This window comes from Sus scrofa, chromosome 8, assembly GCF_000003025.6.
Source record: "Sus scrofa isolate TJ Tabasco breed Duroc chromosome 8, Sscrofa11.1, whole genome shotgun sequence".
Classification (NCBI taxonomy): Eukaryota; Metazoa; Chordata; class Mammalia; order Artiodactyla; family Suidae; genus Sus; species Sus scrofa.
The window spans coordinates 67309324-67328141 of record NC_010450.4 but is presented as its reverse complement, the minus strand read 5'-3'; the positions used below and the strand labels follow the sequence as shown (position 1 = coordinate 67328141).

General features: G+C 37.2%; 1 protein-coding gene across 1 annotated transcript; it reads right to left on the bottom strand.

Moving 5' to 3' along the window:
- AMTN (amelotin) lies at positions 367–16034 on the bottom strand. The gene is made up of 7 exons (XM_021100541.1): positions 15117–16034; positions 11964–12050; positions 10607–10672; positions 9611–9721; positions 5971–6006; positions 4681–4707; positions 367–2377 (listed from the first exon to the last, which is right to left on the bottom strand). The coding sequence occupies exons 1-7, from the start codon at positions 15168–15170 to the stop codon at positions 2057–2059; spliced, it is 702 nt and encodes a 233-aa protein (XP_020956200.1). The 5' UTR covers positions 15171–16034; the 3' UTR covers positions 367–2056.

Genomic DNA, 18818 nt, shown 5'->3' with positions numbered 1-18818 from the left:
TGTGCCCATAGTTCAGATGGTCCGTTGGGTTCTTGATCGGCTTTTCCGTACTCCAACTTACTGCTACACTCTTCTCTGCATCTGGAGATTCCTCCGGTTTGCTTGATCTTTCCCCCGGTAGGTGTCTTTCCAGGGTGCGGGAACCCTTTCGCCTCCGCAGTTCCCTTTCGGGAGCGCCTGTCCCGCTCGGATTCACCTTCTCTCACTCTCCTCTTTTCTCCCGTTCTGCCCAGTAATGTCACGAACTTCTTGCCGTTATTGGAGTTTAGGTTCCTCTGCCAGCGATTGGTTGCTGTTCTGTGCGGGTCATTTATTCTGTAGATGTGCTTTTTTTGTTGTGTTTGTGGGAGAGGGCGAGCGTGTCTCCCTACTCCTCCGCCATCTTGTCCTCTCCCTCAGCTATGAAAATCTTGATGATTCATAATACGTTATTCAGATCTGCAAGTCTGAAACATTGTGGCTAATAAATCTTGACCCACTAGTGAATTGTTAACCTTCGGAGAAACTTAACGCGGAATACATTTTGTGGATGTATTTAGGTTTGTTCATACTGATGGGCTTGATCCCAATATAGCGAAAATATTATTAAATATACCCATGTCTTTCCTACGTGGGAGCTCTATTATAGTTTGTATTAACCTCTCCCTCTCTCTCCCACCCTGAATGAACTGCAGTGATCTGGGTTTTAAATTTAAATCAGATTAAATTCTACTTTTTATGTGTACACAGCAAGCGTCTCTCCTTTAGTGAGTCCTTTTATCAATGTCATTCCTCACTCTCAGACATACCAAATTAAACTAAATGCCATAATCACTAGTATAGAAGCAGCTTGAGGACAGGCAACAGGATTTATAATTCTTGGCTTCTGATGCATAATATTTTTGATGCACATGTTATTTACTTTTAATTTTCAAATAATTTTCTTATTGAAAGTTAAATTTGTAGCTGTTATGGAAGAGAGTGGTCATAAAGTGGTTGTGAGGAAATCAGAGCTTGTCCTTACAAAGCTGCATGTCCACTCTCATGACTGCAGCACCACCTGCCTCCGGAGAGTCTAGAACAAGAATATCACCTAACTGTCCTGAGGTAATGGAGTTTCTGAAATGGTCCCACTTTCTTTCACCCTCAAAGAAGAAAAAAGAGTCACTTTTAAAATACTTTTTAATATACGTATCTTTAATATATATATATATCCAAGGTGACATAATGTATATTTCAAAGACAAATTTATCCATTTAATCAGTATTCTTTCTCAGAAGTCAGTATTCTTCACGAAGTATGTATTTTCTGAAATTTTAAGAAAATGTTTTATATAAACTAAGAACTAATTTCACCTGATACTCTCCAGTGTGTCTAAATCTATTTCATAATACGATCCATGGAAAAGATTCTCATGTATCACCACATTTGGGGTGGCTTAGTTGAAAAACCTTGAGACAGCTTACTGCATTCCTGGAAGAAAATAAAACACTTTTAAAATGCAGGTAAAAGCATGTTGAATTTAAACATTTTTACTTGAGATCAAAAGTTCTTTCTTTTTTTTTTTTTCCAAAAGTTCTTTCTGAGAGGCAAAAATATAAAGCAAATCATTACGGTGTCCGTTTGGACATTTGGAACATTGACATTGGACATCTGCACAGGTTGAATGATTATCTGTTTCTTGGTAATAAAAGAGCTTATTTCTGCAATATTTCTTAGGTCCCATCTGAGGGGAATTGCACGTGGGTTCAACTGTGTTAGGAAGGATCTGAGGCTCCTCTGTGATCAGTGAGTGGAAGAGAGTATCCTGATTGATTAACTTCATCTTGTGTGTGTTTGAGAGGTGCAGGAGGATGGGAAAGGAGAGTAGCGTCCTCTTCCAAATATTTCCAGCTCTAACATGGAAAATATGTTGTGTCATCTCTGGGTAGATACAGTGGGGTTGGTAGCAGTAAAAATATTCCCTCACATTGCTGGAATTAAATGTGAGTGAGTAAAGGGGCTCTTGACATCATTGGGGTCTGCATTTGTGAAGACAAGGACTCTTCTTTCCCACTTTGCATTTGACTTTCATGGCTCAAGGGCACTTTCCTGGCTTGGAGAACTTACCATTTGGTGACCCTGTGGTGGTTTCCTCTGTAGCGTGTGTGCCCCTTTGGAGTCCAGCAGGGGTGGTCACGTCAAAATCATCATCTGTGCCACTGGAAGTTGGGAAGGGGCCCCGTGGGGTTCCCTGGACGGCAGGATTGGCTCCTGCTTGTCCTGCAGGATGGATTCCATTTTGGGCATCTGGTTTAGCTGGACTGGGGGGCAGGATGGCTCCGGGGAATAAGGTATGGAAGATAAGGCCTGTTAAGATTTGCCGGGTGGCTGGCTGGAATGGAATAAAGGACAGAAACAGAAAACGAAATCAAAGTAACACATTTTAAAGCTGGTCAACTAGCTTCTTCTTCTTCGAGGGCAGCAAGTTTGGGTAGGATTTACAGACAAAGAGGGTAGAGTCAGAAAAAAACAGTAGAGGTTAGCATTTCTCAGAGGAAATGCCTTCCTTGCCTGAGCCAAGCCTGATGCTGGTTTCATTACTGGGATTCCTTGTTGTGCTCCATTTTCCTCAGAAAGGGAAAGCCAGAATCAAGCCAGGTGCAAGAAAAGGAATAATGCCTACTTTGTTTGTATCAGGTGTATCTGGAGGTACAATTACAGTGGGCTGTATTTCTGTTATCGACCTAAACCATGGTCTCTCTTTTCTCATTTATTCATTTATTTTCTTTTTTTGGTCACACCTGTGACATGTGGAAGTTTTGGGACCAGGGATCTAACTCGGGCCACAGTAGCAACCTGAGCCACCGTAGTGACAATGCCAGATCTTTAAACTGCTGAGCTACAAGAGAACTCTCATCTCTTTTGCCTGTATTTTAAAAATGTAATGTAAGAGTCTAAAAGTTAATGAAAACATTAATTCAAATAGATTGGTCAATCCTTATTCAATATTTATTAGGATGCAATGGTTTGCATCCCTTCAAATTTCCTTCAATACATTTTTTAAAGGCATTGGAGTATTTTCTCAGAAATACCTCTGGCAATTCAGCCACTGGTGCATCCTTGAGGTTGCTCAGTGCATTTCTTCTATGTTGGACTGTTAATGATTTGCACACAGGTATTGAATGTTGTTATGCACGCTTGGCTTTTTTCCCCTGGGAAAAAGTTACTGTGAAAGTTCATCCCAAGAAGAAACAATTTGAAATCTGCTGGTTTTTGAAGACAGTTAAAGCAGGAACCAGTTCTCTTGGACCTCCTGGTTCTGATGGGATTCTCACAGAACTCAAAGGGTTGAGAACTCGTAATTAAGATACAGGTCGGTTTTCTTGAGTATGGTTCTCAATTGTTAGTTTGCATAAGAACCACTTGGAAGGAGAAATAAGCATATTTTAACCGGCACTCCAAGTTGTCCTGCTGTGAGGATCCAAGGCAGAAGTTTGGAAACATTGCCTTAGATTTACAAGGTACTAAAACCAGAATCAGATTTACACTGGATGAGAGACAGGAGTAGACTACATAAGTTTTCAAACTGGGGGTCTTGGCATCCATATATTTGAAATAAACAGGTGGATAGTATCCAAAACTAAGACAAAAATGATAGACTATAAATTACCAGTGCACTCTATCTAGTAAAGTATTGTTTTATAAAATATGTGTGTGTGTGTGTGTGTGTGTGTGTGTGTGTGTTAGCTGCATGAAAAATATAGCTGTTACTGTGGGTATCACCAAAAAAATTTGAAAACCACTGGTATAGTGGATAGAAAAATGGTTTTTGATCTGGATCTACTCCTTTTTTGGTCTTGATACCTAAGTTGCTTAAACTCTCTGAGCTTCAGTTTCTTTTTCTATAAAGTTAGGTTAAAAATCTCTACTTTGTATTTTGGTGAGGATTAAAGGCAGTACATGTAAAAAGATCTACTAAGGTTTTATAGAATCAGGTCAATAACTGGTATTCATGTTCATGTTCATGTTCGTCAAAATAAACCTATTGCTTGATTTTATTTATGGACAGTCCAGACAGTCTCTACCTTTTTCCTAATAGAAAGATTCAAAAAACTGTCATCTCAGATATTGCCTCAACTCTTTACTTCAGTGTCATATTTAGATACCACATTAATTCAAATCATTTTTCTCTAAAAATGACTTATGGGGAAAGGCATAGAAGTGCCTAGTAATGGTAATATGAATTTTATTTAGGTTCAGCTTTCTAGTTATTCATATGTATAGAGAAGAGTTCACTTATCACCGTAAGATGCTAGAAAAATAATGCATTTTTCTACAAACATTCAAGTCAAAATATTAATCTTTCCTGCAATAAGTATCAATATGCATATTATTCTAAATCTGCATGCACTTCGATAACCTAATAATCAGATTTTAATCAATATAAAGTTTAAAAAATGTGTTGACTTTCTGGATAGAACTGAATCTGACATCAATATGTGGAAAACAAATGCTAAGTCAAATTAGTGGAAGATTAGCTGGAGAAGGATGATGAAATCCCCAGCTGGACAAAGGATAACCTAATGTGAGCACCTATAAAAATGTTCAGTTTATCATAGTATGCACCAGGTTTAGGGATTGTGGTCAATAGAGACTATGTGAGGATGAAAAACAGCATTGAAGATAATTTGAAATTTTAGTAAGTATTTTTTTTTTTACCAATTCCTCTGAGCTTAGGATAGCACCCTAAAGGGAAAAATAATAACACAGGTTATTAGACAGATTTTAATATATTCAAGGCAAGATGTATACACACATATCATAACTTAAAAACTTAAAATTGTTTTAAATATTATAAAAAGATACATATTTTTTATTTTCAGCAATAATTTAAACTACCTTTTTGACTTGTATCACAAAACTCAAGTCAGCACATGATGCTGGACTGCTAACATTTATTATCTGAGTGATGGGAGGTTTGCATTTCAAAAATTACATATTTTCTATTATTAGGTAATAAATGCACTCTGGAGGAAACTTGGAAAATGTTGAAAGCAATAGGGAAAAAAATATAATCTCATCTTGCATAATTTGATATATTTTCTTCAAGATGCTTTTTAAACACTTTTTTACATACTAGAAGTCATGTTATTTATACGGTTTGTGTCTTTTCTGTTAATACTATGCACAATCATTTAACCACGTTATCAACAAGTTTTAACAAATATACTTTTGAATGGTCAAAAATATTTGCTTTTATATTATATAGTTTACTTAATAATTTTAGTTTTTAAGTTTAAGTTGAACCTAATATTCTTCTCTACTATAAAATTACCTTGATGAATATATTTATAAAAAAACTTCTGCTATATCTCACATTACTTCCTTGGAATGTGTTCCCAGGTATGGAATTAAGAGTTAATATGAATTTTCAATTCAATTTTGCTTTTAGAAGTTAAAGCTGCCATCTAACACTCCTATTTGATCTTGGCCCTTTGTAATTTTATCAGTGATCTCAAGAATTACTTTTAATAAAGGAAAACAGGGAAAGAGGAAAGTATCTCATTTTTAGGGAAAAGATATATAGTTAATAAATAAATTTGAAACAATAGTCCCCCAAATCATTATTAGATCTGTCCATTAATTAATTTATTTTTCTTAACAGCATGATTTAAAGGATTGACTGGTGGCTTAATTTGTGATATTTATTAACATGTGATTGTAACTGAATAACTGTAAATATCCCTAGTCACTATCTTCAAATAGGAAGTTAAAAATTGTCTATAAAAGGTTGTTTTGAAGATTAGTTGAGATAGTACAAAAGTTAAAAAGTACTTAGAACAGTGGCTGGCACATAGTAAGTGCTCAGTAAATGTTCTTATTATTATTAGTGTCCATAAAGTGCAAAGTAAATAGGAAACTTGGCAACTATGTGGCAAATTAAGGCAGGATTAAATATTTCACACTAAGATGATTTAAAATAAAAATCGTATTACAAAATAACCTTACCTGGGCTCCAAGGTGTGCTACAATAACTGGTATCATCTGAAAAAAGTGAAAAAATTATTTAAAAAAGGTAGGTTCTCGCAGATATAAATATTGAGACTTTCTTAAAAGTATGCAATATTTGTTGAACAGGTAATTGTTAAATGTATCATCTATGATCATAGATTTAGACTCAGAGAAGGATGGGAATTGGAACTCATCCACTTTATAAAAAGAAGATTAAACCCAGAGGGATTTAGAAATCCAAAGCAGCACAATTAAAAGGTGAGTTAGTAAATTAGATGAACAAAACCCAATTTTGATCTCAAGCTATCTCCAAACTTAAAATTATTCCAAATAATCATGATGATAAAATACTTTTTTTCCCCTTGTAGCATCTCAGAAGATCCATGAAATGGTGTGATGGAAAATTTTAAATATCAGCATTTCTTGGAGTTCCCACTGTGGCACAGTGGGTTAAGGATATGGTGTTGTCTCTGCAGCATCTTGAGTGGCTGCTGAGGTGCAGGTTCGATCCAAGGCTTGACATAGTGGGTTAGGGATCTGGTGTTGCCACAGCTGTGGTGTGGGTCACAGCTGTGGCTTAGATTCAGTCCCTAGCCTGGGAACTTCCATATGCATATATATTTAGTCTCACAATGGTTGCATGGATACTTTGCTATTAAAATAGAGGGCAATGGTAGGAAATTACAGATGATATTGTTCAACAACACTGGTTCTGGCAGAGTTCTTAGGGCTAAGTGAGAAATACTGTGTTGGTCACTGATAATTACTTAAGTATTATGAATTTATAATTGAAAAGATTTGGGTGAGGTTTTGGTATGCTCTAGCACTCTAAGAACTAACTTTAGGGTTTGTCAGAAAGAACTAGGGTTTTAAGGTTTACTTTTATTTCTATAGAAATTCATATAGTGTCAAAAAGCCATCAAAATGAGACTTTTCAATCGAACCAGTCTAAAAGATTTGAAGAGTCTTATCAAAAGACTTTTAACTTTATTATTTCAAAAGACAATTTGTACAGTAATACCCATAATGCCAAAAAGTAAAAAGTAATACACATTTAAGAAAAAGCCTTACTATCAGTCAGATCCTTGACTATTGATGAAAAGAAACTACTCTTCAGGGTAGTATGGAAAAGTGGATTGAAGGTTAGGGACACAGGATTTGGGAGAAGAAATTGAAATTTCTTCTTTAGAGGCAAATTGGAAGGAACAAAAAGATACAAAGAGGAAACCACAGATGTCTAAGTAAAAAATATAATGAAAATAAGTAATGTAACACCAATGTAATATTAAGGAGAAAAATTGTTAGTTTTTGGTTCAGAAATTGTTTTAAATAATAATAGCTAATACTTATGGAGTGATGACTGTGTGATATGCACTTTTTAAAGTTTTAAGTGTTTTATGTAGATTTACTCATTTAATCCTTCTAACAGCTCTAAGCGGTAGATTCCAATTAATCCCTATTTTAAATTATGAGGAAAATGAGCCACAGAGGGTTAAGTAACTTGGCCACATAGGTAGTAAATAGAGAGCTGGGATTTGGCCGGAAGTTTTGTGGTTCTAGAGTTCACTCTTACCCATGCTGGCCTTGCTTAGGTAAATGAGAGCTGTAGACAGGTGCCCAGGTTTCTGGCAGAGGACGTAAGCCACTCTGCATAGGGAGACATACGGTGGGAGGGACTGGGGCTGTACTACAGAAGGCATATGCAATGTGGACCCTTGGTGGTGGCATAGCCTAGAGACCTTGAAGAATCCCCACCAAGAATGGGGATTGATTTATATTATTGCACATGGGAAGTGTGCAGTGTCAGACCTTCTCTACTGAACCTGTAGTAACATCATCAGTGCCTGCTAATGTCTTTGACTCCAGTGACGCATTCTTTGGTGAATATAAAGATATGCTAAGTCTGACTTCAAGTTTAGAGCAGGGCAACAACTGAAACCGAAGCTGGGCAATTGGCAGATGGATATACCAGGGTCAGGTAGTAAAGAGATTCTCATTTTACTTGCTTCTCTCTTGAGTCTTTCAGAGGATCACTTTTATTATTAAGAATTATATTATTTTATTAATAAGCAGCAAATACTTTGAGTGAAGGCTCTAATATATCTATAAGAAATAAACACTGACTGATAGACAAATGTACACCTCAGTATTTAAAAAAGAAATGTAGCAATTAGTTATGTTACAGAATTTTGCGAGAAAGAATAAATGAAGCAGTGTAGAGTTTCTTGTGTTGTTAATTTGGACAAATGAAGGTACAGAAAAAAGTGCTAGTTGCATGTGATGTATTTAAATCGAGCAGCTTAAAATTATTTTGTCAAACTCAGCTTTGATTATAATCACTAATTAATACAAGCTTGCTACTAAAAGCTGGAGGTATCCATAGTGGTAGGAAGATGGTTAGGGTCTAGTCATGTATCATTATTTGGGAATGTGTATGAAAAGTCTTACATTTTTGAATGTCTTTGGATCCACAAATTATATTCCTAAGAACTGGTCTTAAGGAAATAGTCATCAACATGGTCAAAGAGTTTAAGAATGTTCATTATAGTGTTTATAAAAGCAAAAATTTTGGAAAAAAACATTTTTGCAATATTATGGAAAACTAAGAAATCATTACAAACAAGTGTTATAAATGAATATTCAAAATATAGGAAAGACTATTCAAATGCATTACGTGAAAAAATTAGATTATATAATATTAGATGTGGTAAGAACCTATTTTTTTTTTAAAAAGTGTACTTACATGCATAGAAAAAATATGGGAAGGACATTCCCTAGAGTGTGAACAGCTTTTAATTCTGGCTGGTAGGCTGTGTGAATTTTAGTTTCTCTTTTTGCTTATCTGTATTTTCTAAATTCTCTATAACTAACATTTAATATGCATATGATAAGCAAGAAAGCTTCTACAAAAAATGAGACCATTATGTGGAAATGATAGTCATGTGTTAGGAAGAATAAGTTAACTATATCCAGTTTAGCTATAACGGGATCATTGTATCTTTCCCCAGAGCCATTAAACTATTTAGAGAATTTCCAAGAAGACAAAATTCAGGCTTTGTAGTTAAAATGCAGGCACTTCTGAAAGGTGTAATGTGCTAAGTGTGCTGCTTATATCTTCATGTGATATATTTGCTTTCAGGTTTTTCCTGAAAGCAAATAATGATGGGAGGAAAGAAGGAACTAAAGAATCCTTGGGGACTTGAAAGGAGGCATGAAAAAAGGGCACAAAAAGGAGATTAGATTTGCTGAAAATAAACTTTATCCATCTCAATTTTTCTCTGGAATGATCCTGGTCACCCAGAAAGTCTTTTAATGGAAAACAGAGCAAACTAGAGAAGAATCATGATGTCTCTCAGTTTTTACCCGTTATATTTTTTACTTCTCAGTTTTTCTCATCTTGTCACATTTCCTGTTACCGATTACCTGTGTATTCTAGAGAGGTTGTGGGACAGCATGCTCAGTTTTCTGGGTATGTTTTCATGGGGTTTCAACAAGAATCAAACTGCCAAAGACTGCTGTACGTTTGGTAGGGCATTACTCTGCAAGTTATCCCAGTATAACCTTCAAGAACCCTGAAAAGAATTCATTCCTCATTTTTTAGTTTCCACTTCAGTGAAAATTCTCCCCTGTGTTAAACTGAGTAGGTTCTTGAACTTACTTGTGGTTGTAGCTGCTGTTGTACGTTCAGTGCCCCTAGGGTCAGAGGGAGGGTCTGGGAACTAGGTACCATCCCTATAGCAGGATTTAGCTGTAGGGCAACAAAAAAGATTTTCATCTTATTATTTGAACATCCAGGAGATGAAACTGTATTTACTAAATGTAAAGTGTGTTCAAATGGAGAATTTGCTATGCAAATATATGGTATACTTCACTGCATTTGGAATTAGATATAGAGATGAAGTTCAGAGACTTGTTTAGTCTACTAGTACAACCATAAAGTCCAGGACTAACGTTTCTCACATTAAGTTTTTCTTTGGAATTTAACCCATTCTCCTGAGGATTACTTAGGTGATTTACATTTGCTCTCCCATTTGGCTGTAACAGCAATGGTCCCTGGAATATTCCTGATAGCTTTCTTATGAAGAAATGAGTTCCTTCATAAGTACCCCTTGGAAACCATGAGGGTCACGGTAAAGTATCTAGTCTGAATATGGTCTAGTACCACATTTAAATCTGACCACTGGAAAAATTCACTCTAAGCAGGAAAGAACAGATTAAACTACACAGATACTCTGTGAAAATAATGTACATATTTCCACCCCTTCTTGTTTGCTTTTCTTGTTGGGGGTAATGATAATGGCCATTGTGTTTGTGTGGGTGTGTGGATATTGTAGGGGGCAGAGAGGAAGATGTTATGGAGAAATGGAGAGGGGAGCTTCGAAAAGAGATGAGAAGAACTAAAGAAGTAAAGACTTGAGAATTAGATTAATTTCTTTAGAGATTCTCTTGCTAAGATGTTTTGAATAGCATCCAACTCCCTTTGACTTTTCTGTCATCTCTCTTTTAACTTATCTACAATGAATATGTGTGTATGTGTACATTTGTGGATACACATGCACACATATGCACTCAACATGAGGTATTATATTTACTTAACAATGCATATTAAAAAATGATATAAAGGAGTACTTACCAGTTGCAGATCTGACCCCAGTGTGAGCATTTGTGTCAACGGTATTAGACTTAAGGAAGGGAAGACCTGCAGGGCATTGAAATTGATATATAAGACAAGAAGTTGTCTGGTTTTACCATGCTGTCAGTGGTGGATATCCTCAAGTAACCTATACTCCCATCACTGGTGGATTTACCATGAAGGTAAATAACGGTGAAGCTTCGAGACTTCCCCCTAGCATTGTCCCCTTCGGTGGCCCCCAGAGGCAAACCAGCAGTGAGTCAAGTTTAAGGTATTTATCAGCTAAAAATTTGCTCTTATTTCTTATTTCATCATGCATTGCTTCACTTTAGTAACTAATTTTACATATCTCATTTTGTACTCTTTTTTGAAGAAGGTCCTTCAATTGTAAAAGCTTCAAATTCCTTAAGGAGAGAAGTCGGCATCTGTTTTGTTTTGTATAGTATGCATAGACTGAAAAGAGAACTTTAGACTTTGGTGTTGCTGTACTATTTCACAAATACTAGATGCAGGTAAGGAGAGGTCCTTTGGAGCAGAGGAAGAGTTGGAGTGGGAAGAAGGAGGGATAGTAGCCAAGTGAACATGCCATTTCTGAAAATATTTATTTATTTATTTATTTATTTATTTAGTCTTTTTGCCATTTCTTGGGCCGCTCCCTCGGGTTATGGAGCTTCCCAGGCTAGGGGTCTAATTGGAGCTGTAGCTGCTGGCCTACACCAGAGCCACAGCAATTTGGGATCCGGGCTGTGTCTTTGACCTACCCCATAGCTCATGGCAATGACGGATCCTTAACCCACTGAGCAAGGCCAGGGATCGAACCCACATCCTCATAGATACTAGTTGGATTCATTAACCACTGCGCCACAACGGGAACTCCTGAAGATATTTAAATAGGCTTTAAAGACATATTTTGCAGTAGTGCATCAGCTCATCAGCAATGGTGGAATTTAAGAAAACCATGAGGAAACTAGCAATTATTTTTATAGTTTACCTCTTAATCCCTGCTAGTTCTAGCAAAAATCACATAGGTTTATATCACAAGAGCATAGGTGACCAAACTTTTTCAATAGGTATATAGCTATTGCTTTTTAGAGTGTACTAGATTTTGTTGCTAAGTCAAATTCAGTCAAAAGGAAGAAGAATGAGCATGCAGTGTTTTTCCTGCTCAAAGTTTCTTTTAAAAAAAGTATGTTTCTCCCCCCCCGCCAAAAAAAAACAAAAAACAAAAAACAACAACCTCAGCTTTTCTCTCTCTTGCTCAGTCATAAGGCTTTGGGTGAATCTTGGTTTAAAATCCACTAGACTTAACATATTTCCTTTGCTGGTCTGCAGAGGTTCCTTAATGTAGGACTCTTACCTGATTTGGCTGCTGTTGGTTTCGTAGGGTTGCCTGATCTGGAACCAGCTTTGTTGGAGGAAGTCCCAAAACAGGATTGAACTGCATCTGTCATAACAGATATTTGAAGAGACAGGGATGTGTTTGAGGTTTTGCTGAGGTTTTGTATCCATTTATTGCCAGAAGGTAACAAGTTGGTCCAAATGCAAAAATGTCTGTCTTTAGCCTCTGTGTGTTTTGGAGCAGTTGAACTCCCTGGAACATTTTGTGCATGACAGGAGATGGAACTGTAGAGTGGAAAAATGCCCAACCAGGAGAGGTGCAGTGGCGAGGGAGCAGAGGGTGAGATAGGGCACATGGATTTCTGTGACAGTTCCTAGGTTCCTATTCCTTTTCTGAACTTGCCTTGTTCCTTTTTTCAGGACATTAAATACATAGTTCACACCTTAGCTCTGTATACATTTGCTTTTTCCTGGTGCTTGAAGATAAGTTGCCATGATGTCTCCTGCATTTTCATGAAGCTTCCTGCTTTTACTTTGTGTCTGACAAGTCACTTCCTATAATGGAAATTCAGTCTCCTTCCTGGCCAGGGTATTTTCCTAGTATATTAAGAAAAAACTGAAGTTTAGGAGTAAAAATCTTGAATCCATATGATCTAGTTGTATGTTTTTGTTTTATAGATGAGGAAATTGAGGCCCAGAGAAGCAGTGTGATTTACTCAAGGTGATATGTTGAGTTGCAGAGCCTATTAGGATCCCTGCAAGTGCTCTTAGTCCTTGAAGAAAGAAGTCCTTCTATTTGCTTCTCCTAGCATTCCATCTGCCTTCAGGTGGAAGCTCCCCGGCCAAGTTGACCCTGGCTGGCCTTTGCTCCTGGCTGCATTCCCAAGGGGCGGTGTACTATCCCCCCCACCACCCAGCACTGCATCAACCCTTAGGTCGCTTGGATATATCTTGGAGCTGCCTACGACTCTTGGCTTCACTTTGGTCTTTTCCCCTGAGTTGTAAGAAATAAGATTGGCACTATCTGTCCCTAGAGGTCTCTTTAAGCTTTAAGATTGTGTAAGTATAAATTCTTCAGGAGTTCCTGTTGTGACTCAGTGGGTTAAGATCTGATCTTGACATAAAATCTGGAGGAGGCTGGTTCGATCCCTGTCCTCGATCAGTGGGTTAAGGATACGGTGTTGCCATTAGCTGTGCTGTAGGTCACAGACACAACTTGGATCCCATGTTGCTGTGGCTGTGGTGTAAGCTGTGGCTTCCATTCCATCCCTAGCCTAGGAACTTCCATATGCCGCAGGTGCAGCCAAAAAAAGAAAAAGAAATGTTCTGCAAATGTGTTTTCATCCTAGACAATCCATCGTCAGCATGGCAGTCAGAGGGATCCTCTGAAAACAACAGTCTGGTTTGTGCCTGTCTCTGTTCAACTCTTACCTTAACTTCTATTTTCACTCAAAGTAAAACCAGGGATGATGACCTAAAAGGCCCCAGTGCATCTCTGACCTTCTGTCCTACCTCATTTCTTCTTGTTCACTCTACTACTGCCATGTTCTGACCACACTCTTCTGAACAGGCAACTTGTCCCATCTCTAATGTGCATGCTATCCCTAGACTTTTAATCTACTGAAAGCAATTGCTTTAAGTGTTCACATTTTCAAGTAGTTTTGTTTTACATGACTTGATGACAATTCAATAAATTCATTTACAAATAATTAAAAAAAAAAACAAGACCCTTGTCCAGTGCCCTGAGTTTTCATTTGGTCAATATCACTGCTAAACCATCTAATAGACACTTTAATGTCACTTCCTACATTCCCTGCACCTCTGAGTCTAGCTGTTCTCCCAGTTTGCTTTAACCTGCACACTACCCCTCAGGCCACCTCGAGTGATAGCTCTGTTCCTGAAAAGTGTTATTTATCTTGAGTTTTTACAAATTATATAGTAAATAATTTAAATTCACTCAAGACACCTTACTTAGAAGAACTTTTGGCAAATTTATTTGGTGAAGTGCAAAATCCATGATTTACAAAAAAAAATTAACTCCCTAATTTACCTTGTTTAAAAATTATTATTTTTTCAAAAAACTCTTTATAGAGGGACAAATGTATATTTGGAATGAAATAAGAAGGAGGTTGGTTATTTATGTCTTGTTCCATTCCATCCCTATAAGACCATCCTGTTCATCTCCTTCATAGAATTAATCATGGTTATAATTTATAGTTTAACATTAAAATATTTATTAGTATCTATAGTCCTTGTAAATACCAGGAAGGGTCATGTCTTTTTTTTTCTCATCATTGTATCTTTAGCAACTAGCCCAGTATCTGGAATATAGAGAGAGTTTTCAGTAGATATTTGTTGATTGTATGGATAAGGAAGGAAGTGTTAAGGGAGCTTAATGCCTAACTAAGGATGGTTTCCTTTTGTTCTGATATCATGGTAAATATCTTCTAATTTTTTTTCATTGTCCAATCTCAAGCAGCTCAAACAAAGTGAAATTCACTTAGAGATCTACCCATATCTATTAGAGATCTACTACCTACATCCGTGTCTATAAAATACTGGAGGGCAGTTGGAGCATGTGTTTGAATACCAGTGCTCCTTTCTTTCAAAAACCTGTTACATGTGAACATATTTTGTGATGAAATGTTCTAAGTCATATTTTTGACTGCTTTGTGCTATTCCTTTACTATTGCACAATTTGGTAGACTTTTAAATATCACACAGTCTAGATATTTTGCACTTCCAATTAGAAAAATCAGAACATATAGTTTACCTCTTGCATCATGAGAAAATAATTAATTAGTTGGCAAGGAAATTTTAAATTCTTTTTGTCAAGGAAATTTTAAATTATTTTTGGAAAGTAAAATAATTATTCACTTTGAGCAGACATAATCTATGACATTCCTTTTCCTCCTAATTTCTACCCTATTGCTTGGCCAAAAATAATTGAAATTGTGCCATGATAGAATGGATACATTTAAAACATGTAAGAACATTGAAATATGCGCTAACACTTCATTAGTTTATCATCTTTCAAATTAGAAAATAAAAGCAGAAAACCAAGGGAGTGGGTCACAGACATAGCAGTTTTGACAGAGGGCAAGGAGAGAGGTCTATAATTAGCGATGAAGCTACAGATGGTTGGTTCATAAAATAAACATATTGCACTTACTGGTAATGACAGAGTTGATCCTAGGAGACAAAACAGTAGAATTGTAGTCTTCATGTTCAAATTGCTACCTAAAACAAAAAAAATAGTATTATTCTTTCACTCTATTTTTTTTTCTTTTTGAGACAAGGCAATACTTAAAAAAAAAAAAAAAAAGAATGTTTATTTGAAATGTGGTCAAATAATATCACCTTTCTATCCACTAGGCAAAATGTGCAGATGAAACAATAGTCAAAGTCCAGTTGATTTTTCTAGTTTCTATGGTGAAAACTTTTACCCTTTGATGAGCTATGAGTTTGTAGGAGGAATTTAAACTCAACTTCAGAAGGCTGGCAACTGAAAGACCAATCAGAACTTAGCTGTCTATGAAATCATTTGGTTTTTTTCATTTCCCAACATTTCATTAGGTGAGTTATTAGCTGCAGACATCATATTACCCAATGTCTGCCATTTGAATAGAGGGTATTTCAGGAGGGCATGACTAATTAAAAAGTGAAGACAATGGAAAAATTATGATTCTTTTTCACCTCCATCTATGTACCTGTTTTTATCATGTATACATGAACATATAAACTGAATATCAAAATATAACAGTTTATGTTAAAAAAATGAGGCCTCTGTATATTGCTCTGAAATTTACTTTGTTTATCTAACAAATAATGGGCAGACTTATATGTCAGTATATATAAATTTATTTCATTTATTTAATGGCTACATTATATTACATTTTCTTTTGATGGACATTAATCCATTTCCATTTTATTTTGTAATTATAAAAATGGTAGAAAGAACGTCCTTATAAGATTTTTTCACACCTATGGGAATATTTCCGTAACTATTATTCCTAGAAATACTGTACTAAAGGATATGTATATTTTAAATTTCAGTAAGTGTGGCCAAACTCTCTTCCAGAAATATTGAATGGTGTACTTTATTTTATTTTTATTATCTTTTGTTTTTAGGGCCACACCTACAGCATATGGAAGTTCCCAGGCTAGGGGTCGAATTGGAGCTGCAGCTGCCAGCCTGTGCCACAGCCACAGCAACTCAGGATCTGAGCTGCATCTTCGACCTACACCACAGCTCATGGCAATGCTGGATCCTTAACCCACTGAGTGGAGCCAGGGGTCAAACCTGTGTCCTCATGGATACTAGTCAGGTTGGTTTCTGCTGAGCCACAGAAGGAAGTCTGATGTATTTTATTTTAAATGAAGAAAAGGCTACTATAATCTAAACAAAATGCAGGGGTCCCCTGAGATCTCTTTCCCAGAAAGAGGAATGAAATGCTCACCACAGGTTTTCAGGGCCCCAGGCTTCACCCAGAAGGCATGATGGGGGGGTGACCTTTGAACTGGATTTTGAAGAATGGAAATAATTCATTCATTAAGAATGAAAAGAGAGTGTCCTGGCAGGATAAGTGTTTATACATGAAGGAGAGATATTATTGTTTCTTATCACTGGAGCAAAATGAGGTGAGGATAGCAGTGGAAGACAGGATTAGGAATATACCTAATTTCAACCACCTGTAATATTTTGCTTGTTTCTGTCACTTATTTTGGGTCTTGATCAGACATCAGCTCACACAGCTCCTTCCTTATTTCCTGATTGAGTGTTTCTCTTGAACTAGAGGGAGAGTTCCTGGGGCCTTGTCTTATATTTCTTTAGTGTCTTCTGTGTTAATGACTTTATGGAGCACCAGGTGGTCACTGTATGTTGATGGATAAACCGTTGAGTATATACTCTAGGGAGTTGGAACAAGGCTGAGCTGAGGGAAGACTTCAGAGAAGAGAGGTAGCTTTAAGTGAATTTGTAAAATATACATGATTAATGGACAGAGAATAGCATGGTCAAGCGGGTAATAAAAAGAGGAACAACAAAACATTAGGGCTGAAGAGTTTGGAAGGGAAGCAACTTTCTGTTCTCAGAGGCTTTCATAAACACATTCCTTCATTCTTTTATTCAGTCAATTCATTCTTCCAACCTATCATTTAGCATATGTCCGCTCTTTGTTCTTCCAGCATTGATTCAGTCCCTGGGAGTAAGAATGGAAGGAGTGCAAATCCTGGCCCTAAGGAGTTTACATTTTGTGAGGGAACGTTAACTATTCAAGCCTCCTTGAGTGGGAGGGAGTGCATGATGCTGGGGAATCCACTCTTTCATTTTCAATGAACATGTAGAGGTAGGGGCTTTCTTAATTTTTTTTTTCTCTCTGGAGGAGGCAGAGTTGAGTTTTATGCCAGTGTTGGTCCTTAGATGAGGTGAGGAGACTTGGGTTCTGTCGCCAGCCTAGACTATGGTGCTAGCGAACAGCTTATTTGAACTGAATCATTGTGTGATTGCCTGGACACCATGTGATTCAGGAACCTGACAGTGCATCAAATGCCTGATGCAGACATGTCTTCATCCCCATGCTAGAATGGGACACGCCCCAGCTTGGAAACTGAGCAGTCAGTAGAATTTGGCCAAAATAAATAAGGGAGATTAAGAAGGCTGAGTAATTTCTTAGACAAGAAATTTTAAGTTTGAAAGCAGATAACTTGCAATATAATTACAGAGTTGGGTGTCAAGAAATACGTGCTTTAAAAGAGGAAAATTCCTAAATCATTCCAAAACTGAGAGCTATCAGAAAAAACCCTGAAGTAATTAATTTTTATGCAATGATTTAGGATATTAAGATTCATTAAAATGTTTTATGGGAGTTCCTATCATTGTTGAGTGGTTAGCGAACCCAACTAGCATCCATGAGAACGCAGGTTTGATCCCTGGCCTTACTCAGTGGGTTAGGGATCCAGCGTTGCCGTGAGCTATGGCATAGGTCGCAGACGCGGCTCGGATCCCTCGTTGTGGTGGCTATGGCGTAGGCCAACAGCTACAGCTCTGATTCAACTCCTAGCCTTGGAACCTCCATGTGCCACAGGTATGGCCCTAAAAAGACAAAAAAAAAAAAAAAATGTTTTATGAACTACAGGTGACACCCAGCCCTGTAGGTTTATATGTTTCTTGATAGCGCGTGTTGATTTTAGTTTTAAGTTTCTTTGGTTTATGGACACTTTTGAGAATCTGATTGAATCTCTACCCTGTCTCCTCAGTAAAGTACACACATGCGTATGAACACAATGTGTATCAGACAACTTTAGGGGTTTCATGGATCTCCTGAGAGCTCAACTGTGAAGAGCCAGATTAAGGGGCTCTGGTTTGGAAGAATCTTGGTAGAAACCTCTGGTTATTTGTGTGACTCTGCCGGGGCCAGCTCAGCAGGATGGGGAAGAACGGGTGCTGTGGAACTTAAGGAAAAATAGTTAACATAAAACAAGACACAGAGACATTTATCTTAAGTAAAGGTGGGAGCCGGGGGACTCAAGGTCTCAGGGACCAAGAGCGTGGGACTCAAGGTCTCAGGGACCAAGAGCACCGGGGAACTCCAGATCTCAGGGACCAAGAGCGCTGCCTCAAGAAACCACACTGCTTTTATTCTGAGATTAAGTGAGGAGTGGCTATGGGTGGATGATACAGGGTTTGTTTAGAAAGCCACTTAGGTGGTAAAGGGTTAAGCTCTTACTCTGACCTCTAGGCACATAACAGTTCTTAAGCTTAAGTCACTTATGCCTTTAGGTCTTTGCTCTTAAACTTAAGTCATTTACCAGCACTGTGACTGTTTCTCCAAGAAGGAAGATGGGATAAAGTAAGACAAGAAGATGGGATAAA

What these genes read in the sequence shown, in the direction of transcription:
- AMTN (XM_021100541.1), bottom strand. Translation starts at nt 15,170, where the DNA reads ATGAAGACTACAATTCTACTGTTTTGTCTCCTAGGATCAACTCTGTCA. An exon ending in TAAGTTCAAGAACCTACTCA is followed by an intron (nt 6,007 to 9,610) that starts GTTTAACACAGG and finishes CACTTTTTTCAG; the next exon opens with ATGATACCAGTTATTGTAGC. An exon ending in TCCTAAGCTCAGAGGAATTG is followed by an intron (nt 2,378 to 4,680) that starts GTAAAAAAAAAA and finishes TTTCGTTTTCTG; the next exon opens with TTTCTGTCCTTTATTCCATT.